The sequence below is a fragment of the Lithobates pipiens genome, unplaced genomic scaffold (assembly GCF_037356315.1).
Source record: "Lithobates pipiens isolate NorthernLeopardFrog02 unplaced genomic scaffold, aLitPip1_a1.2 Scaffold_8, whole genome shotgun sequence".
NCBI lineage: Eukaryota > Metazoa > Chordata > Amphibia > Anura > Ranidae > Lithobates > Lithobates pipiens.
In genome coordinates, this window is record NW_027507903.1 from 461,535,952 (window position 1) to 461,563,205 (window position 27,254).

General features: G+C 44.3%; 1 protein-coding gene across 1 annotated transcript in view; it reads right to left on the reverse strand.

Moving 5' to 3' along the window:
• Nucleotides 1-27,254, reverse strand: part of LOC143960175 (tetraspanin-11-like) — a 143,437-nt gene that overhangs the window by 7,638 nt on the left and 108,545 nt on the right. The window contains exons 3-6 of the mRNA XM_077468494.1: nt 23,037-23,111; nt 18,564-18,668; nt 7,672-7,830; nt 126-212 (exon numbers count right to left, since the gene is read on the reverse strand). Of these exons, the coding sequence (XP_077324620.1) occupies nt 126-212; nt 7,672-7,830; nt 18,564-18,668; nt 23,037-23,111 (426 nt within the window). The remainder of the gene's footprint in view (nt 1-125; nt 213-7,671; nt 7,831-18,563; nt 18,669-23,036; nt 23,112-27,254) is intronic.

Below are 27,254 nucleotides of genomic sequence, written 5' to 3' on the forward strand. Positions count from 1 at the left end.
AGGGTCACTTTAGGTACTTCTATATTAGCACACGTGACAACCATGTGCAAGAATTTTAGTATTTTTCCTTATACCCTCTCATAGAGTTCTGCTTCAATTTTAGTAAACATAGGAGGAGATCATACCTGGAAACAAGCAATGCCTATGGAAATCGCTCCGATTAACAGCAGATGTTCCTGAATAAACTTTTCCAGTCTGGTCATACATCCTCCCTGAAATTACAAAGAAAAACGTAGATAATCGCTGTTACCTTTACACAGCTTCCCTGTTAATGTTTCCTATGGCTTTTTAGTATCATAAAGAAGAACTCAAAGAGGATTTCCAGCCCCATCCCCCAAAAATGTAAAGTCAGCAGCTACAAACATTGTACAGTGCCTCGAGCCTAGGTTCACAATGCAGCGATTTGGCAAATCGCATGGCAAATGTCAAATCGCATGCCAAATCGGCGGCTATTGCCAGCAATGGCATTGTCCAAATCGGTGCGATGCCGCATCTGCAGTGCCGCACCGATTCCCAAAAGTAGTTTCTTTATTACTTTTGGTGACTTTGGGGCAGAAACCCACACAGATGTCTCTGAAATGACCCCCGAAGTCGCGACTGACATGCGGGAATGAAAGCGGGTGAGTACAGCTGGACTCGCGCAATTTAATTCCCGCTATCAGTGTGAACCTGGGCTCAAAAAGTATTCACACCCCTTGAAATTTTCCACATTTTGTCATGTTACAACCAAAAACGTAAATGTATTTTATTGAGATTTTATGTGATAGACCAACACAAAGTGGCACATAATTGTGAAGTGGAAGGAAAATGATAAATTGTTTTCAAAATGTTTTACAAATAAATATGTGAAAAGTGTGGCGTACATTTGTAATCAGTCTCTTTACTCCGATACCCCTAACTAAAATCTAGTGGAGCTAATTGCTTCCTTCAGTCTTAGTAAATAGTACAAAAAAAAACCTGTGTGTAATTTAATCTCAGTATAAATACAGCTGTTCTGTGAAGCCCTCCAAGGTTTGTCAGAGAACCTTAGTGAACAAACAGCCTCATGAAGGCCAAGGAACACACCAGACAGGCCAGGGATAAAGTTGTGGGGAAGTTTAAAGCAGGGTTATGTTATAAAAAAATATCCCAAGCTTTGAGCATCTCATGGAGCACTGTTCAATACATCATCTGTAAATGGAAAGAGTTTGGCACAACTGCAAACCTACCAAGACATGGCCACCCACCTAAACTGACAGGCTGAGCAAGGAGAGCATTAATCAGAGAAGCGGCCAAGAGGACCACTCTGGAGGAGCTACAGAGATCCACAGCTCAGGTGGGAGAATCTGTCCACAGGAAAAACTATTATGCCACGTACACACGATCAGAATTCTGGCCAGAAAAAGACAGATGAGAGCTTTTCATCGGAAAATGCGACCGTGTGTATGCTCTATTGGAATTTAGCTGTCCGAATTCCCGCCAGCCAAAAATTGAAGCATGTTCTCAATTTTCCCGAAGGAAATACTTTCTATTGGTAATTCCGATCGTGTGTATGAAATTCCGACACACCAAAAATCACGCATGCTCAGATTCAACTATGAGACAGAAGCTACTGGCTATTGAACTTCCTTTTTCTAGTCGTGTCGTACGTGTTGTACGTCACTGCGTTATAAACAATCGGAATTTGATGTGGCCGTGTGTAGGCAACACAGCTTGAGCTGAATTCCGTCGGAAACCATCAGAGTTTTTTCCGATGAGAATTCCGATCGTGTGTAAGTCATACACTCCACAAAACTGGCCTTTATGGAAGAGTCACAAGAAGAAAGCCATTGTTGAAAGAAAGCCATAAGAAATCCCATTTGCAGTTTGCGAGAAGCCATGTGGGGACACAGCGAACATGTGGAAGAAGGTGCTCTGCTCAGATGAGAACAAAATTGAACTTTTTGGCCTAAAAGTAACATTGGAAAACTAACACTGCACATCACCCTGAACACACCATCCCCACTGTGAAATATGGTGGTGGCAGCATCATTTTGTGGGCATGCTTTTCTTCAACGGGGACAGGGGAGCTGGTCAGAGTTGATGGGAAGATGGATGGGTCCAAATGTTAAGAAGAAAACCTGTTACAAAAAAAAAACTTGAGACTGGGTTGGAGGTTCACTTCTAGCAGTACAATGACCCTAAACATACATCAGAGCTACAATGAAATGGTTTCGATTAAAGTTGTCTCGATACCACTTTTTTAAGACCGAGTGCAAGTAGCGATACTTTTTAGTAAAGTAAGTACTCGGCGATGCCCAGTGGTCCATAAGGGCGCAGGGGGCTGTGCCCTCTCTCCAGCCACTCCCCTCTATGTAAAATGGATAGATTCATGCATTGCATGAATCTATCCATGGCCGCTGTAGACACCTCCTATTCAGGTGTCCGGCCCGTTTTCGGTTCGGTGAATTCCAGAGGCAGGGGGGGGGGGGGGGTGGATGTTTTTGAATGCATCTGATTATAGCCATAGGCTCTAATAGGCTTCAAAAAAGGTGAACTGCGAGCGCAAAGCATTATGTTCACAGTTCACCCAGGTGGGTCAGTAAAGCAAATTAATATTTGCTTTGCTAACACTGAACTGCCTCTCAGCCAATCAGGAGGCACAGATCTAATACTGTCACCTGATTGGCTGAAGGCACAGGTGCCCTGATTGGACGCCTAACATAACGGAAGAACAGGAGGACAGAAAGCCACGGAGGACACAGGAGCACGCTGCCATCATCTGCTGCATCTCCCACAGATCACCACTGTCATCCACCATCAGGATTGGGTAAGTGCGTGATGGCCGGACGGCAAGTGGGGGGGTCACAGTGACTGAATTTGATGGTCACACAGGCTACATATGATGGGCACACAGGTTACATATGATGGGCACACAAGCTGCATCTGATAGGCACATAAGCTGCATATGATGGGCACAGCAGCTACATATAATGGGCACAGAGGCTACATATGGGCACAGAGACTGCATATGATGGGCACAGGCGCTGCATATGAATAGCACAGTGGCTGCATTTTATGGGGCACGGTGGCTGCATTTTATGGGGCACAGTGTCTGCATTTGATGGGCACAGTGTCTGCATTTGATGGGCACAGTGGCTGCAATTGATGGCACAATGGCTGCATTTGATGGCACAATGGCTGCATTTGATGGCACAGTGGCTTAAATTTATGGGGCACAGTGGCTGCATTTAATGGGCACAGTGGCTTAATTTTATGGGCACAGTGGCTGCATTTGATGGGCACAGTGGCTGCAATTAATTGGCACAGCGGCTGCAATTAATGGGCACAATGGCTGCATGTTTGCGCCTCCACAAAATTTTTGAGCACCAGCCGCCACTGCCAATACCAATTGCCGATACTATTTTAATGTCACGTGACAATTTTCAAAGTAAAGTACAGATTAGGTAGCACTGATGAGCACTGATAGGATTAGGTGACACTGGTATGCAGCTCTGTAAAGCACTGACTGATGGCTGGGCACTGACTGATGGCTGGCACTGACTGATGGCAATGACAGGTGGCTGGCACTGATAGTTGACACTGGTAGGTGGCACTGACATGTGGCTGGCACTGATAGATGGCATTGACAAGTGTCTGGCACTTATGGGCATTGGGCACTGATAGGTGGAATTTTTGGGCATTGATGGGCAGGCACTGAAATGCAGCCAGGAATAAATGACGTGGGAGGAGAGGCTACCTGCAATGCCCATCTTGGTACTTCTTTCACTCGACCGCATAAAAGCAGCAGCGGCCATCTTGTTACACCCAGCCCGAACTATATGGGCTGAGTGTAACAAGATGTCCGCTGCTGGCTTACTGCAGCTGAATGCAGGGTGTACCAAGATGGGCACTGGAATGTCCAACTGATGACATCAGAGCATCCCTTCTGTTGTTTCACCCACTGACTTCCGGTTGCGCCACCGTTCCCAGGTATCGGATGAGGCATCGTGAGTAGGGATGAGCCGAACACCCCCCGGTTCGGTTCGCACCAGAACTTGCGAATGACCCCCGCGTTCGGTACGAACGTTAGAACCCCATTGAAGTCTATGGGACTCGAACGTTCGAATTGGAAAGTGCTAATTTTAACGGCTAATATGCAAGATAGTGTCCTAAAAAGGGTTTGGGGACCTGCCTCCTGCCTCAGGGGACATGGGTCACTGCAAAAAAAAGTTTTAAAAACTACCGTTTTGGCGGGAACACTGATTTTAATGACGATTAAAGTGAAAAAAAAAAAGTGAAATATTCCTTTAAATATGGTGCCTGGGGGGTGTCTGTAGTATGCCTGTGAAGTGCCACGTGTTTCCCGTGTTTAGAACAGTCCCTGCACAAAATGACATTAAACGGAAATAACACCATTTAAAACTGCTTGCGGTTCTAATGTTATATCTGGTTCGTGCAATATGGTTGAAAATCATTGAGAAACATGGCATGGGTAGCCCTCCCTGCCCATTACCAGCCTATTTGGGTCTTGTACGCATATTAAGGGGAACCCCGTACCCATATTAAAAAAAGGAAATGCGTGTGGCCCCCAGGCCCTATATACTCAGAACAGCAGTATACAGGCGGTGCAAACAAGACAGGGACTGTGTAGGTTTGTTGTGTTAAGTTGAATCTGTTTGTCATTTTCAACCGGTACATTTTTAAAGTGTAGCTCCAGTCAAAAAAACTATCTTTAAGCTTTTTGGAAAACATAGGGAAGGGTTATCACCCCTGTATAATTTGTTTTGTCGTCCATCTTTTTTCATCTCACTTGCTGCTGTCTCCTTGCGTTTGCAAGTAGGAGATGTTTGTAAGTTGGATGTTTGAAAGTAGGGGCCTGCCCTATATTATAGCGGTATGTACTGGGTACAGAGTACGCAGACAGCACGCACTATCTCCTAACACTACTGACTGCAAGCTCTATTATTAACCACTTGTTAGCCCAATGTTTGCATAAAGTGAAAGATGAAGTTATGCTGAGTAAATAGATATCAAACATGTCACTCTTCAAAATTGCACATGCCCGTGGAATGGCGCCAAACGTCGCTACTTAAAAAATCCCCATAGGCGACGCTTTAATTTTTTTTTTACTGGTTACATGTTTTGAGTTGCAGAGGAGGTCTAGGACTAGAATTATTGCTCTCGCTCTAACATTCTCGGCGATACCTCACATGTGTGGCACATGCGAGCACATGGGGACATGGGCGCTTTAATTTTTATTTTATTTTTTTATTGTTCATTTTACTTTATTTATTTTAGTTTGACATTTTTTTCCCCAAAAATATATTTTTGATCACTTTTATTCCTATTACAAGAAATGTAAACATCCCTTGTAATAGGAATATGGGGTGACAGGTCCTCTTTACAGTGAAATCTGGGGGTCAATATGACCCCACATCTCACCTCTAGGCTGGGAAGCCTGAAATAAAAAAATAAAAAAAGATTCTGGCTTTGATCGTACTGGCGAGTTAGTAGAAGCACCGGAGGGCGGTGAGGGGTGGGGGGCGTCTATGGCTGGGTATTTCAGGGTATCACCGAGTATGGCTGGGTATCTCTGAGTATGGCTGGGTATGGCAATTTATGGCAGGGTATTACAGAGTATTGGCGGGGTATTGGCGGGGTACTACAGAGTAATAGCAGGGTACTGCAGAGTATTGGGGGGTACTACAGAGTAATGGCAGGGTACTGCAGAGTATTGGGGGTACTGCAGAGTAATGGCGGGTACTGCAGAGTAATGGGGGTTACTGCAGAGTAATGGGGGGTACTGCAGAGTAATGGCAGGGTACTGCAGAGTATTGGGGGGTACTGCAGAGTAATGGGGGTTACTGCAGAGTAATGGGGGGTACTGCAGAGTAATGGGGGGTACTGCAGAGTAATGGCAGGGTACTGCAGAGTAATGGCAGGGTACTGCACTGCAGAGTAATGGCGGGGTACTGCAGAGTAATGGCGGGGTACTGCAGAGTAATGGCAGGGTACTGCAGAGTATGCACTGGTATTGCAGAGTATTGGCAGGGAATTGAGGGGTTAAATTCGGTGAGCAGCGATGTGGGCACTGCAGATGCAGCCCACATCGCTGCTGACACCGATCTCTTTCCCCTCCGCTGTACCGATCGGTACAGAGAGGGGAGGGAGGAACCGGCGTCATAACATGACGCCGGTTTGTTTCCAAGTGATCACTCCGTCATTTGACGGAGCAATCACGTGGTAAACGGCCGCTATGAGCGGCCGTTTACCGTGATCCGCGATGCGCCGGGTCCTGTGGACCCGGTGGTCACGGATGCTCTCGAGTGCGCACACCTCGGGGCACGCGAGAGCAGAATTCTGGGAGGCCGTTAATTAACGGCCTCTCAGAGATAAACAATCGCCCTGAAGCCGTTAATCGGCAATGGGCAGTTGTTAAGTGGTTAAAGCTAGATCACTAGCTATATAGGTGAGGTGAATATAGTGGTGTATACTGCAGTCAGGGCACAAACAACAACCACTACACAGCAGCAAGATAGGAAATCAGCCAAAAACGATTGGTGTGTACTGTGTTGAAGGTACACAGAACACCCACTGCTTCAGATGCTAAGTAACACACTACACGAGGCCGCCTCAAAGGCGGCCTTATATAGTGTGGGGCGTGCACTACACAGCCTGAGCTATGATTGGCCACAGGCAGGATGCCTGTGGCCAATCATGGCTCTCCTCGCTGCCGGCGCTGCGATTGGCCAAGCATGCGGGGTCACAGTGCATGCTTGGGCAATCATCGGGCAGCAATGCACTGCGCCAACGCAGTGCATTATGGTCCGCGCGCGTCACTCGAATTTTGACGCGAACGCCCAAAACGTTCGGAATTCGCCGAACGCACGAACAGCCAATGTTCGAGTCGAACGTACGTTCGACTCGAACACGAAGCTCATCCCTAATCGTGAGCATTTGTGCGAGCACAAGTACTTGCACAAATGCTTGGTATCGGTCCCGATACCGATACTAGTATCAGGACAACCCTAGTTTAGATCCAAGCATATTCAGGTGTTAGAATGGTCCAGTCAAAGTTCAGATCTAAATCCAATTGAGAATCTGTGGCAAGACTTGAAAATTACTGTTTACAAACGCTCTCCATCCAATCTGACAGAGCTTGAGCTATGTTACAAAGAAGAATGGACAAAAATTTCACTAGATGTGCAAAGCTGGTAGAGACATCCCCAAAAAGACGAGCGGTTATTTTTTTTTTTCTTAGCAGTATTTTTTCATGGGAGCAGTATTTTTTTCCTGGTTCAGGTCTACCCAGCTGTGATACACTTAAGGTCAAAAATTCCAACTACAGTACTCAGCAAGTGTAACCTTATCTGGTAATGAGAGAGTGGATCTGAAAGAAGTCCGTCCACCGTCTACAGACACCTTCTGTATCAGGCTAATTATTTAAATCGAACTGAAGCAAGAATATCAGTATGATAGCCAGGCAATTGACATTTTCTAAAGAAGTTTACCAATGGGCACCCCATATTCTTTCAGCAGATTTTCATTAAACAGCAAGTATGCAAGCAACATGTGTCAGATTTGCCTTTACTGCTTATAATAATAAATATAAAGAGTCCATGTCCCATAGGGAGAGTATGGTCTTGGCAATTACCTATTCCTGCAACTATAGTGTCTATGTTTGTAGAGGGTGGTTACCATTCTCCTTACCTCTACTCTGTATATATTAGAAGGGTGGTCTCTTCTCCCGCAGTCCGCAGTCATCGTTTTACAGCAGCTCTCTGGGACAATGTTTGCGCTGTTATTGGCCGTAATCACATATAAGCTGTACTTCCAGTCTTCATAACTGTTGCTGCCACAACACCTAAACTGGGGCACATAGAACAGAAGAGACACACTCAGTACTAACTCAGCACTGAAAATATATTTTGGTTTTCCTCAAACTTTCCGTTGATATGCTCCCAGGTCAGCTGGACCTGTTTAACTGGAAGTTAAAGTGTTATTAAAACACTCCATTTAAAAGTGATGTATATGTACAGTATGAAAAGTGCTGTGTAAATTGTCAGTGCTATATTCAGGTGCATCTCAAAAAATTTGAATATCATTAAAACGTTTATTTTTTTCAGTAATTCAATTCATAAAGTGAAACTCATATATTGTATAGATTCATTACACGCAGATATATTTCAAGCATTTCTTTCTTTTAATTTTGATGATTATGGCTTACAGCTAGTGAAAAAACAAAATTCAAAAAATTTGAATATTACATAAGAAAAAAAAAAAAGGATTTTTAATACTGAAATTTTGGCTTACTGAAAAGTATGTCTATATACAGTATACAGTGGTGTGAAAAAGTGTTTGCCCCCTTCCTCATTTCCTGTTCCTTTGCATGTTTGTCACACTTAAGTGTTTCGGAACATCAAACCAATTTAAACAATAGTCAAGGACAACACAAGTAAACACAAAATGCAATTTGTAAATGAAGGTGTTTATTATTAAAGGTGAAAAAAAATCCAAACCATCATGGCCCTGTGTGAAAAAGTGATTGCCCCCTAAACCTAATAACTGGTTGGGCCACCCTTAGCAGCAACAACTGCAACCAAGCGTTTGCGATAACGTGCAATGAGGCTTTTACAGCGTCCTGGAGGAATTTTGGCCCACTCATCTTTGCAGAATTGTCCTAATTCAGTTACATTAGAGGGTTTTCGAGCATGAACGGCCTTTTTAAGGTCATACCACAACATCTCAATAGGATTCAGGTCAGGACTTTGGCTAGGCCACTCCAAAGTCTTCATTTTGTTTTTCTTCAGCCATTCGGTGGTGGACTTGCTGGTGTGTTTAGGATCATTGTCCTGCTGCAGAACCCAAGTTCGTTTCAGCTTGAGTACACGAACAGATGGTCAGACATTCTCCTTCAGGATCTCTTGGTAGACAGCAGAATTCATAGTTCCTTTTATCACGGCAAGTCTTCCAGGTCCTGAAGCAGCAAAACAGCCCCAGACCATCACACTACCACCACCATATTTTACTGTTGGTATAATGTTCTTTTTATGAAATGCAGTGTTCCTTCTACGCCAGATATACTTGGACACACACCTTCCAAAGAGTTCCACTTTTGTCTCATCGGTCCACAGAATGTTGTCCCAAAAGTCTTGGGGATCATCAAGATGTGTTGTGGAGAAATTGAGATGAGCTTTGATGTTCTTTTTGCTCAGCAGTGGTTTTCTCCTTGGAACTCTGCCATGCAGGCCATTTTTGCCCAGTCTTTTCCTGATGGTGGAGGCATGAACGCTGACCTTAACTGAGGCAAGTGAGGCCTGCAGTTCCTTGGACGTTGTTGTGGGGTCTTTTGTGACCTCTTGGATGAGTCGTCGCTGCGCTCTTGGGGTAATTTTGGGCGGCCGGCCACTCCTGGGAAGGTTCACCACTGTTCCATGTCTTCGCCATTTGTGGATAATGGCTCTCACTGTGGTTCGCTGGATTCCCAAAGCTTTGGAAATGGCTTTATAACCCTTTCCAGACTGATAGATCTCAATTACCGTATTTTTCGGACTATAAGGCGCACGTAAAAGCCTAAATTTTCTCCCAAAAACGACCGTGCGCCTTATAGTCCGGTGCGCCTTATATATGACCTGTTGACATCGCTGGAGTTCTTTGTTAACAGTATCTGTCATCTTGACGTAAACCTTCGGACTATAAGGCGCACGTAAAAGCCTAAATTTTCTCCCAAAATCGACCGTGCGCCTTATAGTCCGATGCGCTTTATATATATGGAAATATCCATTTTATCAGCCGGTCGTTGCTAGTGCGCCTTATAATCCGGTGCGCCTTATAGTCCGATGCGCCTTATATATGGAAATATCCATTTTATCAGCCGGTCGTTGCTAGTGCGCCTTATAATCCGGTGCGCCTTATAGTCCGAAAAATACGGTACTTTCTTTCTCAATTGTTCCTGAATTTCTTTGGGTCTCGGCATGATGTGTAGCTTTTAAGGATCTTCTGGTGGACCTTACTGTGTCAAGCAGCTCCTATTTAAGTGATGCCTTGATTGTGAACAGGTGTGGCAATAATCAGGCCTGGGTGCGGCTAGAGAAATTGAACTCAGGTGTGGACAACCACAGTTATAGTATGTTTTAACAAGGGGGGCAATCACTTTTTCACACAGGGCCATGATGGTTTGGATTTTTTTTCACCTTTAATAATAAACACCTTCATTTACAAATTGCATTTTGTGTTTACTTGTGTTGTCCTTGACTATTGTTTAAATTGGTTTGATGTTCCGAAACACTTAAGTGTGACAAACATGCAAAGGAACAGGAAATGAGGAAGGGGGCAAACACTTTTTCACACCACTGTAGTATGCACTCAATACTTGGTTGGGGCTCCTTTTGCATAAATTACTAGACATGTGCATTCGTTTTCATCCGAATGCATTTTCGTCCGAATTTCATGTATTTTCGTTATCGTTTTGACAAGCGATAACAAAAGCACAGAATGCGAAAAACTAAAGATCCTACATAAATAAATGCTTTATTTTTGTTTTCGTTTTGACACAGTTTGATACAAATAGGAGATTCCACGTGACTCTAACAATAACAATCTGTGTTTATTGAACTTGTATCATAACAGTCCATTCATTCACACAGAGGCAACACGACTTCCAGCATGACTTTGGGAGGCAACTTGGGCACGACTTGAGTGTGAATCACAGCGCGACTTACAACACGACTTTAATGTAAAAAAAAAAACTGCATGGGTTCCCCATCAAGAGCATACCAGGCCCTTTGAGTCTGGTATGGATATTAAGGGGAACCCCGCACCAAAAAAAATGGTGTGGGGGTCCCACTCTTGAACTCCCATGCCACATGCCCTCAACATTGGGAGGTTGCTTTGAGGTAGCCCCTCAAAGCACCTTGTCCCCATGTTGATGAGGACAAGGGTCTCATCCCCACAACCCTGGCCGGTGGTTGTGGGGGTCTGTGGGCGGGGGGCTTATCGGAATCTGGAAGCCCCCTTTAACAAGGGGACCCCCAGATCCCGCCCCCCCGTGTAAAATGGTAAGGGGGTACAAAAGTACCCCTACCATTTCCCCAAAATAGTGACAAAAAAGTGTTAAAAATGACAGGAGACGGTCTTTGACAATACCTTTATCAAAGTCTCCTTTCATCTTCTTACTTCTGTTCTTCTTCCTTCTTCATCCTTCGGTTTCTTCCTCCATCTTCTTCTCCCTCTGATCCTCTTCTTCCTCCGATCCGCTTCTTCTTGGTCCGGTGTTCTTGTCCGGCATCTTCCTCCGCGGCGTCTCTTCTTGGTTCACGGGCTGCTCCACGCAATGGGAGGCTCCCGCTGTGTGACGCTTCTCTTCTTCTGACAGTTCTTTTATAACGGAGGGCGGGGCCACCCGGTGACTCTGCCCCCCTCTGACACACGGTTCCATGCGTCTAGTGTCTCCCATCTTCCTCTTGACAATACCCCATAGATTCTCTACAAGGTTTAGGTCAGTTGAGTTTGCTGGGCATTCAAGCACAGTGATACTATGAACATTAAACCAGGCACTTTTGGCAGTGTATGGTGCTAAGTCCTGCTGGAAAATTTAAATTAGTATCTCCTTAAAGCTGATCGGCAGAGGGAAGCATGAAGTGCTCTACAATTTCCTGGTAGAAGGCTGCGCTGACTTTGAACTTGATAAAACACAGTGGAGCAGCAGATAACATGGCTTCCCAAATCATCAGTGGTTGTGGAAACTTCACACTGGACCTCATGCAACTTGGATTCTGTGCCTCTCCACTATTCCTCCAGATTCCTGGACCTTGATTTTCAAATGAAATGCAAAATGTACTTTCATCTGAAAAGAGGACTTTGGACCAATGAACAATAATTCAGTCTTATTTTCCTTAGCACAGGTAAGACGTTGCTGACGTATCTGATTCAAGAGTGGCTTGACATAAGCCGTAGTTCACTCCTTGTGAATCTCCTCCAAATTCTTCAATGGCCTTTGCTTCACAATCGTCTTAAGGCTGTGATTATCCCTGTTGCTTGTGCACATTTTTCTACCACACTTTTTCTTTCCACTCAACTTTCCATTATTATGCTTGGATACAGCACTCCATGAACAGCCAGCTTCTTTAACAATGACATTTTGTGGCTTACCCTCCTTGTTGAAGGTTTCAATGACTGTCTTCTGGACAACTGTTAAGTCAGCAGTCTTCCCATAATTGAACCTTCTGAACTAGACTGAAAGACCATTTAAAGGCACAAGAAACCTTTACAGGTGTTTTGAGTTAATTAGCTGACTAGAGAATAGTTTACAATATTGACCTTTTTCGCAGTATTCTAATTTTCTGAGATACTAAATTTGGGGTTTTCACTAGCTGTAATGCATAATCATCAAAATTAAAAGAAAGAAATCCTTGAAATATATCACTCTGTAGTAATGAATCTATATGGATACTGGCCAATCCACAGACAACGTTCTTTTGTGACAAAATGTGCAGGGTGGGGCTTATGACGGTGACGTCATCACCCTATTCCTCTCAGGAGGTTGACAGACAAGCAAACCAGGATGTGAAGCAAAACTCGTGGGGACGCCGCGGTTTCACTCTAGGACATGCCACTCTTGATGCTTTTACTCTTGTAAGTGCAATCTACTTATACTATTAAAATTGATACTTAAAAGTACTGCACTATGGAAACATTTCTTTTGGTGGAAGGAAAGAAAACTGCTAGATTCCTCCATCAACACACTCAGTGTTGGTGGGGAATGCCTCCCACTGTGCTTCTGTATTCTGCCAGCAGGTGGCAAAGGTAGCATTCCCAAACCGTATGTGCAAAAGTTGAACAAAACTCTGGATAGCCGCACTCCGGATTGAGTAAAAAGTAAAGTGCTTTTATTTCTTCAAATGCAAGTACAAAATTCCATTGAACAACACATCACAACAAAGGGAAACAAAAAAATAGAACAAGATTGCTGATGCGTTTCACGCTACAAAGAGCGCTTACTCTTAGCTATGAGTAAGCGCTGTTTGTAGCGTGAAACGCGTCAGTATCATGTTCTATTTTTTTGTTTCCCTTTGCTGTGATGTGTTGTTCAATGGAATTTTGCACTTGCATTTGAAGAAATAAAGGCACTTTACTTTTTACTCAATCCGGAGTGCGGCTATCCAGAGTTTTGTTCAACTTTTGCACACTTGGCTTATGCAATCAGCCTGCACCTGGAACCCCCAACTACCTGGAGAGCTAGCAGCCTGTCAGTGGATTGACCTGGAGCGGTGAAATTTCTGTTCTCATTCCCAAACCATATGAAGAAAAATCCAACAGGCTGCCCTGTTGGATTTTTCGCCAGGCGTCAAGAGATCCTATTGGATGCCTAGTGCTGGGAGGAGCAGGCGTCCAATAGGATTGATCGAACATTCGGCCGGTCCCTGCTGAACCAGAGGAATTTCAATCCATGTATGGCTGACTTTAGCAGTGGACTTGCTGAGAGAGAAATTGGAGAGGAGAAGGAGTGGACAGCACTGGCAGAGAACTCCAGAAGAGGAGGTAAAACATCATTCTGTGCAATATTGTTGCACAAAGAACATAAGTTTAACATCTTTTTTTTTTTTTTAATTGTAAAAAAATGTTTTGCCTTTAATATCACTTTAAGAATGTATTATATTATAACATAATAATAATAATAATAATAATATAATAATAATAATAATAATATTATAATATTGTGCAGGGTTATATGGTGGATATGAATACTTTAGTGAAAAAATAGGCGGGTTTTAATAGTACTTTTTTATACCAGAACAAAATCATGGACCAGTAGAGATGCTACAAGTACATGCATTAAAAACCTCCACTTATAAAAATGAATTGTGAAAGTACTATAAAATTGTCTTATAAAATCAGGTCACATGATGATGAACTGCTGTTCCGAGCTCCAAGTATACTATTGCTTATGGCTATAACAAATGAGGACTGTAAACTTCTGACACTGAAAGGCTGGCTGTGTTTAAAGCTGGACTCCAGGCAAATAGCTAAATACAGAAAGAAAATGCATATACGGGAGCTAAAGGATTTTTATTTCTGTCCATCCAGTCCTGTAGCTAAAAAATATTTTCTTCTCTACAGCTTTAGTTACATTACTTATGTGTAATGAAGTATGTCCCAAGATGTGCAGGTTGCTGGATTCCATAGAAATCTTCACTTCAGACTTGTCCTCATCTTGCTGCTGTGCTTCTAGCGCTGTGGCGGTTAACAGTTTTTTTTTAAGCACCTGATTAGAGCCAGAAGCTCTAATAGGCTTCTCAATAGGGTGGGCTCCGGTCACAGAGGATGCGACCAGAGCCCACCCAGGTGTGTTGCAACAGCGAATGAATATTCACTGTTGCAACACTGATCCTCCTCCTGGCCAATCGTTAAGCAGGTATGAAACCCGTTTCCCGAATGGCCAAATCATCAGGCGATCCTATTGCACACCTAGCACCGGGAGGAGCAGAGAGGAGACAAACACACCATGGAAGCTGCTCCGGGAGAGGACACCGGAGCAGCTTTCCCCAAGCCTGCCACGCTTAAGGACAGGGCTGGAAGATGGCTGCATCAGCTCCAACCACCCACATCCAGGGTAAGGACAGCGGGTGGTGGCAGCGGGGGGTGTTAGTGACGTGCCGTGTCGTCGTGGCAGTTGTGCTAGTGCCACTCCACCAGCGGATTGTTTGCTGCCCTACCCCCCAAAAAAACACACCAGCCCCCATTAGGCAGAAGGGGGCATGAGGGGTGTGTCTCTATCAGATTATTTTTAGTGCAACTGAGCCTGGAGACCCAAAGCTGGAAACTCCCACAGCACCAGAAGCTGGCCATTAGGAAGAGGACAGGGTAGCCCTGCAGTTAAGCTATCTACAGAATACGGTAGACATGTACACTGCCGAAAAATTTGTTTTGTTTAGTTTTAGTTTTATTTGTTTGATTTTTGGTGTTTTGTTTAGTTTATCGGATCATTCGTTACTTCGTTACTATTGGTAACTTCAGATGCATTCATGTTCATTTTGTTCACCAATTCCCCTTACACATGATTGGACTATCCGCCGGACTCTCCAGAGGAGGTCCGCCGGACTTTCTGAATGAGCGGACTTGCCCACACATGACCACACATGAACAGACTTTTCCGACTAGGTCCAGCGGACAATCAGCGGACAATCCGCCGGACTTTTGGCGGAGGTCCGCCAGAATTTCCAAATGAACGGACTTGCCCACACACAAACTAAAGTCCATTCAGTCCATCGGCGATATTGACACCTTGCGAGCCCCGTCACCTGGCATGGATTTTAAGGGTAACCCCTACGCCGAAAAACGGCGTGGAGGTCCCCCCAAAGTCCATACCAGACCCTTATCAGAGCATGCAGCCCGGCCAGTCAGGAAAGGAGTGCCCCCCCTCCTGAACTGTTCCAGGCCACGTGCCCTCAACATGGGGGATGGGTGCTTTGGGGAAGGGTGGGCCCTGCGGCCCCCAAACCCCAAAGCACCTTGTCCCCATGTTGATGAGGACAAGGGCCTTTTCCCGTCAGCCCTGGCCGTTGGTTGTCGGGGTCTGCGGGCGGGGGGCTTATCAGAATCCAGGATATTAAAGGGGGCCCCCAGATCCCGACCCCCATCCTATGTGAATGAGTATGGGGTACATAATATCCCTACCCATTCACCTGGGGGGGAAAAGTGTCAATAAAAAAAATACACAGCACAGGTTTTTAAAGTAGTTTATTAGGCAGCTCCGGGGGTCTTCTTCCGACTTTGGGGGTCTTCTCGCCAGGCTCCTCCGCTATCTTCTGCTCTTTTGCCTCACTTTTGCTAGCGGAGGAGCCCAGCTTTGTTCCTATTTGTCGTCTTCTTCCAGCTCTTTTACTAGCATTGGCCCGGTCTTCTCGTTCATCATTGCCGTCGACGCCGCCATCTTTTTCTTCTTCTTCTCTTCTTCCGATGTTGAGATGACGCTCTCTCCCGATGTAATGCCGGGGACACGTTGCACGGCGACTTATATAGGCATAAGGGGCGGGGTCACCGAGTAATGTCACATGGTAACCCCGCCCATTATGACGTCACATGCACAGGGGATGCTGGGACTCTGACATCATAAGGGGCGGGGTCACCATATGACATCACACGGTGACCCCGCCCATATAAGTCGCCGCACAAGGTGTCCCTGGCATTACAGCGGGAGAGAGCGTTGTGTCAATATCGGAAGAAGAGAAGAAGAAGAAGATGGCGGCGGCAGCAATGACGAATGAGAAAACCGGGCCAATGCTAGTAAAAGAGCTGGAAGAAGATAGCGGAGGAGCCCGGCAGAAGAACGGGAGAAGAGGTCGGAAATCGCAGAGAAGTCGGAAGAAGACCCCTGGACAGCGACGACGAAGGAGAAAGCCAGGCTCCTTTGCTGGCAAAAGAGCAGAAGATAGCGGAGGAGCCCGGCGAGAAGACCTCCGAAGTCGGAAGAAGACCGCCGGAGCTGCCTAATAAACTACTTTAAAAACCTGTGTTGTGTGTTTTTTTATTGACACTTTTTCCCCCCAAGGTGAATGGGTAGGGGTAGGATGTACCCCTTATTAAAGGGGGCTTGCGGATTCCGATAAGCCCCCCGCCCGCAGACCCCGACAACCAACAGCCAGGGTTGTTCAGAAGAGGCCCTTGTCCTCATCGACATGGGGACAAGGTGCTTTGCGGTGGGGGGCCCCCCCTTCCCCAAAGCGCCCACCCCCCATGTTGAGGGCACGCGGCCTGGTACGGTTCAGGAGGGGGGGCGCTCACTCATCCCCACCCCCTTTCCTGACCGGCAGGGCTGCATGCTCGGATAAGGGTCTGGTATGGACTTTGGGGGGACTCCCGCCATTTTCTTGACATAGGGGTTACCCTTAAAACCCATACCAGGCGACGGGGCTCACAATGTGTCACTCTCGCCGATGGAAGCGGCGACATTGACTTCCTTCACTAGTCCCGTCGTACCTGAAGTCACATTCAAAATGAATGGACTTTAGTCCGTGTGTGGGCAAGTCCGTTCATTTGGAAAGTCCGGCGGACTAGCACACAGACGAGCGGATTGTCCGCCAGAAGAAAAAGTCCGCCGGAGCCCACACATAGTCGAATTGTCCGACGGATAGCTGCTATGGTGCAGAGACCTGACTAGTAACATGGCGCAGAGACCTGACTAGAATAATTGCTTACTTACCTATATTTTATTTTTATCTATTTTATATTTATATTTATCTAATATATAATATATATATATATATATATATATATATATATATATATATATATATATATATATATATATATATATATATATATACATTTTTTTTTCTTATATATAAAATGTATATTATATTTATAAAATATTTTATATTTTGTCTATAATTTAATAGTTTATAATAATAAAAAATGACAGTATAATAATAGTTAATAATTTAAATATAATTGAAAAATGAAATTATCCAAACGTAATCAATTTGGTAAACTCATAAGTTGAATAGTTTTCTGTTCTTTCAGATATTTGTATTTTTGTTCTTTCGGATTTTTGTTCATTCTCGTATGCATTAGTCAAAAGAGTCTTTTATTCATTCGGATGCTTCTGGATGAATGAATATGTCGAATTTCATCCGAAAACTAATTGCACATTTCTGGAATCCGGCAGCCTGCACATAAGTAATATAACAGATAAGTTGCCGCGTCATGGCAATGTAATGCCGCCAAAAACACTGTAGAGTGGCTGGTGCTTCTTCCCTTCAGTTGAAGTCTCCTGAGATTTTCATAGTCGCAAGTGCAGCCTGCCTCGTTCAACAAGCCTGCAGCCTACCCTCACTGCTTATGATTATACACATGTACGTTATGTGCATCAGGTCGATCAAGAACATTGCTGGTCACCATTTCTGCAGCAGGGCCTAGAGGAGCAGCACTGCCGGTGTTGTGACATATATAGTCCGGCCATCGAAAAGTGTCCGCCCCGTACTGCGCAGGTGCAGCACTTGCGCAGTACGGAGCAGAAGGAGATTTGGAAAATCGAAGATGAACGGCGCCTGCGCCGTGAGTTAAGGTGCAAACCCCACCATCCAAGTGGACATAGGGCTGCACATACTAGAGGGCCCCTTGCGGGCTCGCTTCGCTCGCCATGCTTCGCTCGCCACGCTTCGGGTACGGCCTCGCTTCGCTCGCCATGCTTCGGGTACGCCTCGCTTCGCTCGCCACGCTTCGGGTACGGCCTCTAGTTATGGTGGGGCTAGAACCTGGACTCACGGTGTAGGTGCCGTTCATCTTTGGCTATTTTCGGAATCTGCTTGTTCTGTGTACACTAGCGGACACTATCAGACGGGGGACACTATCCGACAGGACACCGGCTCCGCTCCACCTGTCAGCTGCACACCATGCTTACACACATGGATCACCAATCAGGATACAGAGAACACAACCTCTTATCAGACTACATACACTTTACTCATGTGCCATATGTGTGATCATTTTACTTGATTACTTATTTTAGTTACAATAAAAGATTTAACTGCACTAGGGCTGCGCTAACCTTTGTTACTTTATAACTTATCTTAGTACAATATAAACAGAAAAAAAACACTTACATCCTGTTGCAGATGGTCGATGGCATATGTGGCATCATTCATCCCCGGCTGTGCATAATTATTTATAATTGTCTTGTTAAGATTCTCTCTTAGTTCTTCACTTATCTGTATAATAGAGAAAAATCTGGTGATATATGGACCATTTGTATATGTACAGTAAAGGATAAAACAGTGCAAAGGGCAGAGATTGCGCTCCAAGTGCAGTAATACATAGTAAATAATGATATTTCAAGCCTTAGTGTATTGTTATAATTAAAATAAAAAAAACTTTCTGTGTGCAGCAGCCCCCCTAATACTTCCCTGAGCCCCATCTCGATCCAGCGATGTTGCATGAGAGGCTTGGCAGTCCAGACTCTCCCTCCTCATTGGCTGAGACAGCAGCAAAGATCCATTGGCTCCTGCTACTGTCAATCAAAGTCAGTGAGCCAGTGAGGAGAGAGATGGGAAGGGGCTGGGCCACAGCACTGTGTCTGAATGGATACACAAAGCAGCAGCTCGGCTCAGGTGCCCCCATAGTAAGCTGCTTGCTGTGGGGGCACTCAACAGGAGGGAGGGACGAGGAGTGCTGAAGAGGGACCCAAGAAGAGGAGGATAGGGCTGCTCTGTGCAAATGCACTTGCATAGAGCAAGTAAGTATAATATGTTTGTTATTTATAAAGGAGAAAAAAATTTAATTTTTATATCACTTTAAGTATTTACAAAATCTGAACTATCAGTAAAAGCAATTTAAAATAAGGCTTCATGCATTCTTGTATCTATAAGCATTGCAGAGAAATTGAAAGTGGATGTCCAGCTTACACCTAACTAGCCTTAAAACATTCCCCTCTCCCCTCCTAACACCTATGCTAACTATAGAGTAACAAATAGTGTAGCGTGTATTTGTTTGTTATAGCGCAGTGTTTTCCCTTTTAAATACTGTACCTATGCTAACTAACCTGTGTAAGAAAGATTCGGCTCCCCTCTGCCAGTCAACATGACTTAAGGAGTGAGCACCTGTGTTGCATTCTGGTCAAACGCTGTTAAACAGCTGTGTAAATAAGGGTCAACAATAAATAGGATAGGATAGACGGGTCCCTTGATAACGTGCATGCACACGAAACACGTCGGAAGTGGCCTACATGCTGACATCATCGTAGCCACATCCTTGGCCATCTTTGAGTATTACTTGGGCTCCTGCTGGTGAGTTTCTTTTGCACAGTGTCTGATCTCATTGGAGCCTACCACGCAATCAACACACAGGAGCATGACACCATTATACTTCATAACAACAGTTCAAGGCTTGTTACTACTTACCATCTGGTGAGTGTTTACATTGGTGGAGGTGTATCACTGTGGAAGATTATTCTTCAGCACTTTGGGTAAAGTGTGTTCAATGCTGGAATTTGTCTGATTTCTGGTGAGTAGTTTGGCATGTCACACTGACTAGTGTAGCAATTGTCTGAATTTATTGAAGATATTGTATAGCATATGTCACAGTTTCATCATTTGATCTTTTATTTACAGTATTTGACATATTTGACATAACAGGACTTTTGCTTTTCCAAGTGTACGCTGCACACTTTTTCCTATTACTGTCTGGAGGTTGTATATTTACCTTTTTTGTACCAGCTGCTATATAATCACTCAGTACTCGGTTTTACTTTGGTTTTAAGGGTCAACTATAGCATGGCCTTTTGATATATATAATCTATGCCATGTATAATACAATAGTGTCATCTAGAGGTTAAATTGGGAAATGTTTTACCCATAGAAAATGAATGTAAAGGAAGTAGTGAGATTGGGCCACAACCATGTAGGAATGTTTAAACTTTCTAAATAAAAGGCCAGCAACATAAGCTGAAGGGAGGACTCCATAATAACAAGGAAGGTCTGTGCCAGAGGGGACGTTACAGAACCAAAGGAGGAATTGCATCTGGAGATTGTGACAAAGTGACTTTTAGCATATTCCTACTGTACATAGTTACATAGTTGCATAGTAGGTGAGGTTGAAAAAAGACACAAGTCCAACCTATGTGTGTGATTATATGTCAGTATTACATTGTATATCCCTGTATGTTGTGGTTGTTCAGGTGCTTATCTAATAGTTTTTTAAACTATCAATGCTCCCAGCTAAAAAACCCCGCCTGTGTAAGGGAATTCCACATCCTTGCTGCTCTTACAGTAAAGAACCCTCTACGTAGTTTAAAGTTAAACCTTTTTTCTTCTAATTTTAATGAGTGTGTCTTGTTAAAGTTTTAACCCTATTGTGGGGTCACAAGTACGGTATTTATAAATTGAAATCATATCCCCTCTCAAGCGTCTCTTTTCCAGAGAGAATAAGTTCAGTGCTCGCAACCTTTCCTCATAACTAATATCATCCAGATCCTTTATTAGCTGAGTTGCCATTCTTTGTACTCGTTCCATTTCCAGTACATCCTTCCTGAGGACTGGTGCCCAGAACTGGACAGTATACTCTAGGTGCGGCCGGACCAGAGTCTTGTAGAGCAGGAGAATTATCATTTCATCTCTGGAGTTGATCCCCTTTTTAATGCATGCCACTATTCTGTTTTCTTTATGCAGGGCAGGACTTAGGGCTGTGGGGGCCGCTGGGCTTGAGTCACTTTCGGGCCCTACCTTCCATACATTACCGTATTTATCAGTGTATAACACGTAGCCCAAGTATAGGAGGGAATTTTAAGAAAAAAAAACTTTTAGGAGGGAAGTTTAAGGAAAAAACATTTAAATGCCCATTAATGCAGCCTTATCAGTGTCCATCTGCAGCCTTGCCCATCCATCTGTAGCCTTGTCCAGTGTCATTGCAGTCTTGAAGTTTAAAAATGGCGCCGCCTAGATACAGAGTTCTGTATATCTCGGCGGCTCTCGGGTCCTCTTGGCGGTGTAACGACATATTCAGTGACCCATCACAGTTTGCTACGTAAGTGGCGTTCCGTTGCCGCCACCTTGGTACACCTCACACTCGTCCACAGTAAGGATACACTAAGAAGGGGTTATGTTGTTACACCCACCGGAGTTTTGCATTTTACATGTATTTATAACAGTAAAGTCAATTTATATCGTGAAATACAGGACTTATAACTCCGTCTGACTACTTAGATCTTGAATTTTAAAAGCAGCGGCAACCCTGCCCATCTCACAGGTTTGCTAATGACAGAAATGTTCTGCTTTTAAAATTCAACATCTAAGTAGTCAGATGGAGTTGTAAGTCCTGTATTTCACTATATACTAACTTTAATGTTATAAATACGTCTAAAAACTCCGGTGGGTGTAACAACATGTCCGCTTTACCCCTTCTTAGTGCATCCTTACTGTGGACGAGTGTGGGGTGTAGCAAGATGGCAGAGAAGGAATGTCACTTCCATAGCAAACTGCGATGGGACGCCGAATATGTCCTTACAGTGGCTCTCAGGTCCTCTTGCAGTCCCGAGCAGAGCCGAGAGTAGCCGAGTGTACTTGGCTTGGCTCACAGTCACGCCCAGTCCCTGTGTTATGTCCATCATAGGGCGGGACTGGGCGTGACTGTAAGCGGAGCCGAGCCGAGTACACTCGGCTATGTATCTTGGCGAGGTCCGTGGGGCCCCCTAATGGGCGGGGCCCATGGGCTTGAGCCCAGTCAAGCCCAATGGTAAGTCCTGTCCTGGCTTTATGTAACATGTGCTGTATGTACTGTATATCTGTCAATCTTGTATTGTTCTCTGATAATTGTTAATAGTTTTTTATGTACAGTATTTTTGTTCAGTAAAGGACATTAATACACGACAGAGGTTTTCTATGCTTCCTTGCTTTACCGCAAAGTGACCTTAACAAACATAAAGCAAAACAGTGCTGTCAACAGATGGGCCATAGATGACATTATCACTCCAGGCTTTACTAGCCATTGTCAGAGTGCTCTCTCCTCTATCCTGCAGTTGACACTTGCTGACACATGGGGGCTGCAACACATGAACAGACCAGAAAGGCCTGAAAATAGTAAGTTTATACATCTTATTTACACCAATTAGTAAGTATAGGTGTTAGGAGGGGAGGGGACAATGCTATGAGCTGGAATTCCACTTCAAATATGAAGTTTATTCTCCTTATATAGTGTTTGCCTTTCCTGGTCCCCCCTGTAATGTGCTGCAATCCAAGTGAGGGAGCTGTATTGCCTTGGTCCGTTGGCAGCCATTAAATGAACGGCCCCACAACAAGCTAACGGACATAGCATGCATTGATATTCGTTGTGGTAATGTGTCCATTACCATAACACGCTGATTCATAAATTTGTGGCTGAGCCTCTTGGTTACATAATTAGGCCTCACCCACCATTACAGTCCTTACAGGACTCCACCTGTTTCTTCCCACCATGAAATATTGAATGGATGTTAATGGTGCATCCATTTCCAATATAGTGGAATGAGACAAGTGAGGGTCCTGGAGGTAGGAAAACAATATTCTCATCTTGCATCAGGGACAGTACCAAAATACATGCACACTTACCGTTTCATAGTATATATATGACAGGACACCTGCTGCAAGTTCGGCTGCATAGACTGAAATAAGAATGACCAAATACTGAAAGAGAAAAAAGGAAATACATTTTAGAATAAATATTGTTAAAGCTCAATTCCGATCAGACACAATATTTCACTAGCTTGTGCTCCAAGAAGAAAAGATCTTACTTATTCCTCACTCCCTCAACAGCCAACGCACTCTTTTGCTCTGGAAATGTGCACTGGCTCTTGATGTCTTCTTATACAATGCAGAACCTCTAGACGTGCATTGTATGTGATTTCTTCAGAGTGGGGACTGGTCAACATCAGGGAGGCAGCCTGCAGCAGTGAGCAATAAGATACGTTTTCTTCATACCTCCCATCAACTAAACAAGCTTCCAGGGGGAGAGGGGCACAAAATATTTAAAATATTTTAGAAGAGGAGATCCAGAGTATCCTTGGCCTCTGTCCCATTCTCCCTGTTTGCAAATGTCTCCTTTGATTGGCTTGGTGCTGAGAAGACACTTGGGCATGTGCACTCCCATCCAAGACCTGAGTCAAGCTGTGTGCATCCATAGATACACCACGCCCAGCCAGCCTGCTCCTTCTTCCTCCATTCTCCTAGCAATTAGAATGAGGAGGACAACATGGAGCTTATTGCTCCTCTGCCCTCAGTGTCTCTTGAAGGAAGTTCAGGGTGTGGAGCTGATCGATCTTGTAGCCAGCCATGGTGACAAGGACAGTAAGTACAAGGACAGTAAAAGAAACAATAGCTAGAACAAAGGGTAAAAGTGCATATGACTCAGAAAAAGACACCCTCACTACACTGCAGATTGCATTTCAGAGGGTGGTAAGGCAGTGGCATTTTTTTTTTGTTAGCCAAAGAGGGATTTTGCAATTAAATACTGCACTGGAACCTGCGAGTCAAATGTTTTGGTCATGGTTGCAATGAGATTCTTGTGACATCAATAGGCGACATTGACAGGCTGTGGCCCCATTAAACTCAACATACCAAGTAAAATTTCTCACTAACCTGAAGCAAAGCATCATGGCCCTTTCTGGCTGCATGTTATGTTTTAGGTGGGAAATCATGGGCCAGGAAAACTGTGGCTCAATCACCTGTTTTTACTGCCCACTTGCTGCCTGTCTTTAGGAGGCCTAAAAAACTACTCCTAAGAGTCCCATGAATGATTTTATTGGAATAGCATGGAATAGCAAGCTGTGTGACATCGCTAATCACCTGATTAGGGAAGTAGTATAGCATTTTATGTATATAGAATTGCATGAATTCCTATACTGCCTGAATTAGCAATGTGCTACTCAATCATGCTTCTTGCCACAGGCATGTGCAGGGGGTGTGCCAATAAACCAGAGCCCCTGTTTCCCAGGCCACACTGACACCATCAACTGCTCTACTGACACCGTCCATGTTTTTAAAATAAAATGTTTGTTTACATTTATTTCTAACTGTGTGTGTGTGTGTGTATATATGTGTATATATATATATATATATATATATATATATATATATATATATATATATATATATATATATATAAAATGTACAGTGGGTAAAATAAGTATTGAACACGTCACCATTTTCCTAGGTAAATATACTTCTAAAGGGGCTATTGACGTGAAATTTTTACCACATGTACGTAACAACCCATGCAATCCATACATACTAAGAAACCAAAATGAATAGGTTCAGAAATTAAGTTATGTGTACCGTATTTTTCGGACGATAAGGCGCACCGGATTATAAGGCGCACTAGCAACGACCGGCTAATATAATGGATATTTCCATATATAAGGCGCATCGGACTATAAGGCGCACTGGATTATAAGGCGCATTTAATGAAACACAACTCGGATGCGGTACTGTAAGTCAAATTTTATTCAACTCTTTAGCAATAACCATAAAATGGTCTATAACAATAACTCTTAACACTGTTCAATTAAATACAAAACCAGACACTCACTTTTTCACTTTATTCTTCAATAACTCTTAACACTGTTCAGTTACCGGTGAATACCGTACAAAACCAGACACTCACTTTTTCACTTTATTCTTCTCCCGCAAATCCATCAAATTCTTCATCTTCAGTGTCTGAGTTTAACAATTGGGCGATTTCGGCATCAAGCACGCCCGTATCCCTCTCATCATTCTCATCAGTATCCGAGTCAGGCTCGTTGCTGTCATCGGTACCGGTACTTAGCTGTTCAGTGATAATTCCGGACTTCTTGAAAGCTCGGATTACACTGGTGACTGATACCTTCGCCCAGGCATCCACGATCCACTGGCAGATAGTGGCGTAACTCGCCCGGCGTTGCCTCCCTGTGTTGGTGAATGTGTGTTCGCCTTCTGTCATCCAATGCTCCCACGCAGCTCGCAGTTTAACTTTAAACGACCTGTTGACACCTATATCTAGTGGCTGCAGTTCTTTGGTTAATCCACCCGGAATGATGGCAAGCACCGAATTAGTTTTCTTCACTTGGGCTTTGACAGTATCTGTCAGATGGGCGCGCATGGAGTCACAGACCAATAGGGATGGAGATTCGTGGAAAAAGCCACCCGGTCTCTTGACGTAAACCTCTCTCAGCCACTCACTCATCTTCTCCTCGTCCATCCAGCCCTTCGGGTTAGCCTTGATGATGATGCCAACCGGAAACTTTTCTTTTGGCAGAGTCTTCCTCTTGAAAATTACCATGGGTGGTAGTTTCTGGCCATTAGCCTGGCAACCGAGAACTACAGTGAAGGATGACTTTTCGTTTCCTGTAGTGCGTATAGATACCGTACTGGTCCCTGTTCTCTCGACAGTACGGTTTACAGGGATATCAAAGGTAAGGGGGACCTCGTCCATGTTGGTGATGTGCTCTGGTCGGATTTTCTGTTCATTGATCTTGTTCTTGCAGTAGGTATGGAAAATGGCCAGCTTTTCTTCGTAATCCTTTGGCAGTTGCTGTGACATAGTGGTTCTTGTGCGGATAGAGAGATTCCGCCTTTTCATGAAACGGAAGCACCAAGAGGGACCTCCTCGAAAGTCGTTGATCTCCATGTCGCGTGCGATCGCTGTTGCTTTGAGTCGAATAGAGACAGTAGAGACGCTTCTACCTGCGGTTCTCTGTTCAATAACCCACTGTTCAATTTTGTCCTCCAACCGTGGCCATCTTGCTTTGTTTCCTCGGAAACTCAGTTTGGTCTTCTTTACCTGGCGCAGGGCATCTTCTTGCTTCCTCCACTTTCGTACCATTGATTCATTAATGTTGAATTCTCTCGCAGCTACTCTATTTCCATGCTCTACTGCATGACTGATAGCCTTCAGTTTGAAATCCGCTTCGTAAGCATGTCTCTTAACAGGAGCCATTTTTGGGGCAGCGGGTATACCGTAGAAAATGAACGAATGAATGCGCACACCTCCTGACTAAGATGGCCGTAATGCCCAATCCAAGCAGTGCAGCTTCGTGAGCATTACGGCCATCTTAGTCAGGAGGTGTGCGCATTCATTCGTTCATTTTCTACGGTATACCCGCTGCCCCAAAAATGGCTCCTGTTAAGAGACATGCTTACGAAGCGGATTTCAAACTCATCGCTATCAGTCACGCAGTAGAACAACCTGAGAGGTTTACGGTACGTCAGTTTACGGTAAGAGACCGGGTGGCTTTTTCCACGAATCTCCATCCCTATTGATCTGTGACTCCATGCGCGCCCATCTGACAGATACTGTTAAAGCCCAAGTGAAGAAAACGAATTCGGTGCTTGCCATCATGTCAACAGGTCATATATAAGGCGCACCGGATTATAAGGCGCACGGTCGATTTTGTGAGAAAATTTAGGCTTTTACGTGCGCCTTATAGTCCGAAAAATACGGTAATAAAATGGAATGACACAGGGAAAAAGTATTGAACATGCTAACTGAAATGTATTTCAAGATGCCTCCTATATGGAGAAACTAGTCTCATGCATTGCTCAACTGTGATTTTGGCTCATTCTTCCACAAAAATAGTCTTCAAAGCTTGAAGGTTCTGTGGGCCTCTTCTATGAACTCCAATCGTTAGTTCTTTCCATAGATTTTCTATTGGATTCAAGTCAGGTGATTGGCTAGGCCATTCCAGCAGCTTTGTTTTCTTTCTTTGAAAACAATTGAGAGCTTCCTTGGCTTTGTGTTTTGGATCATTGTCTTGCTAAAATGTCCACCCTCGTTTCATCTTCACCATCCTGGTA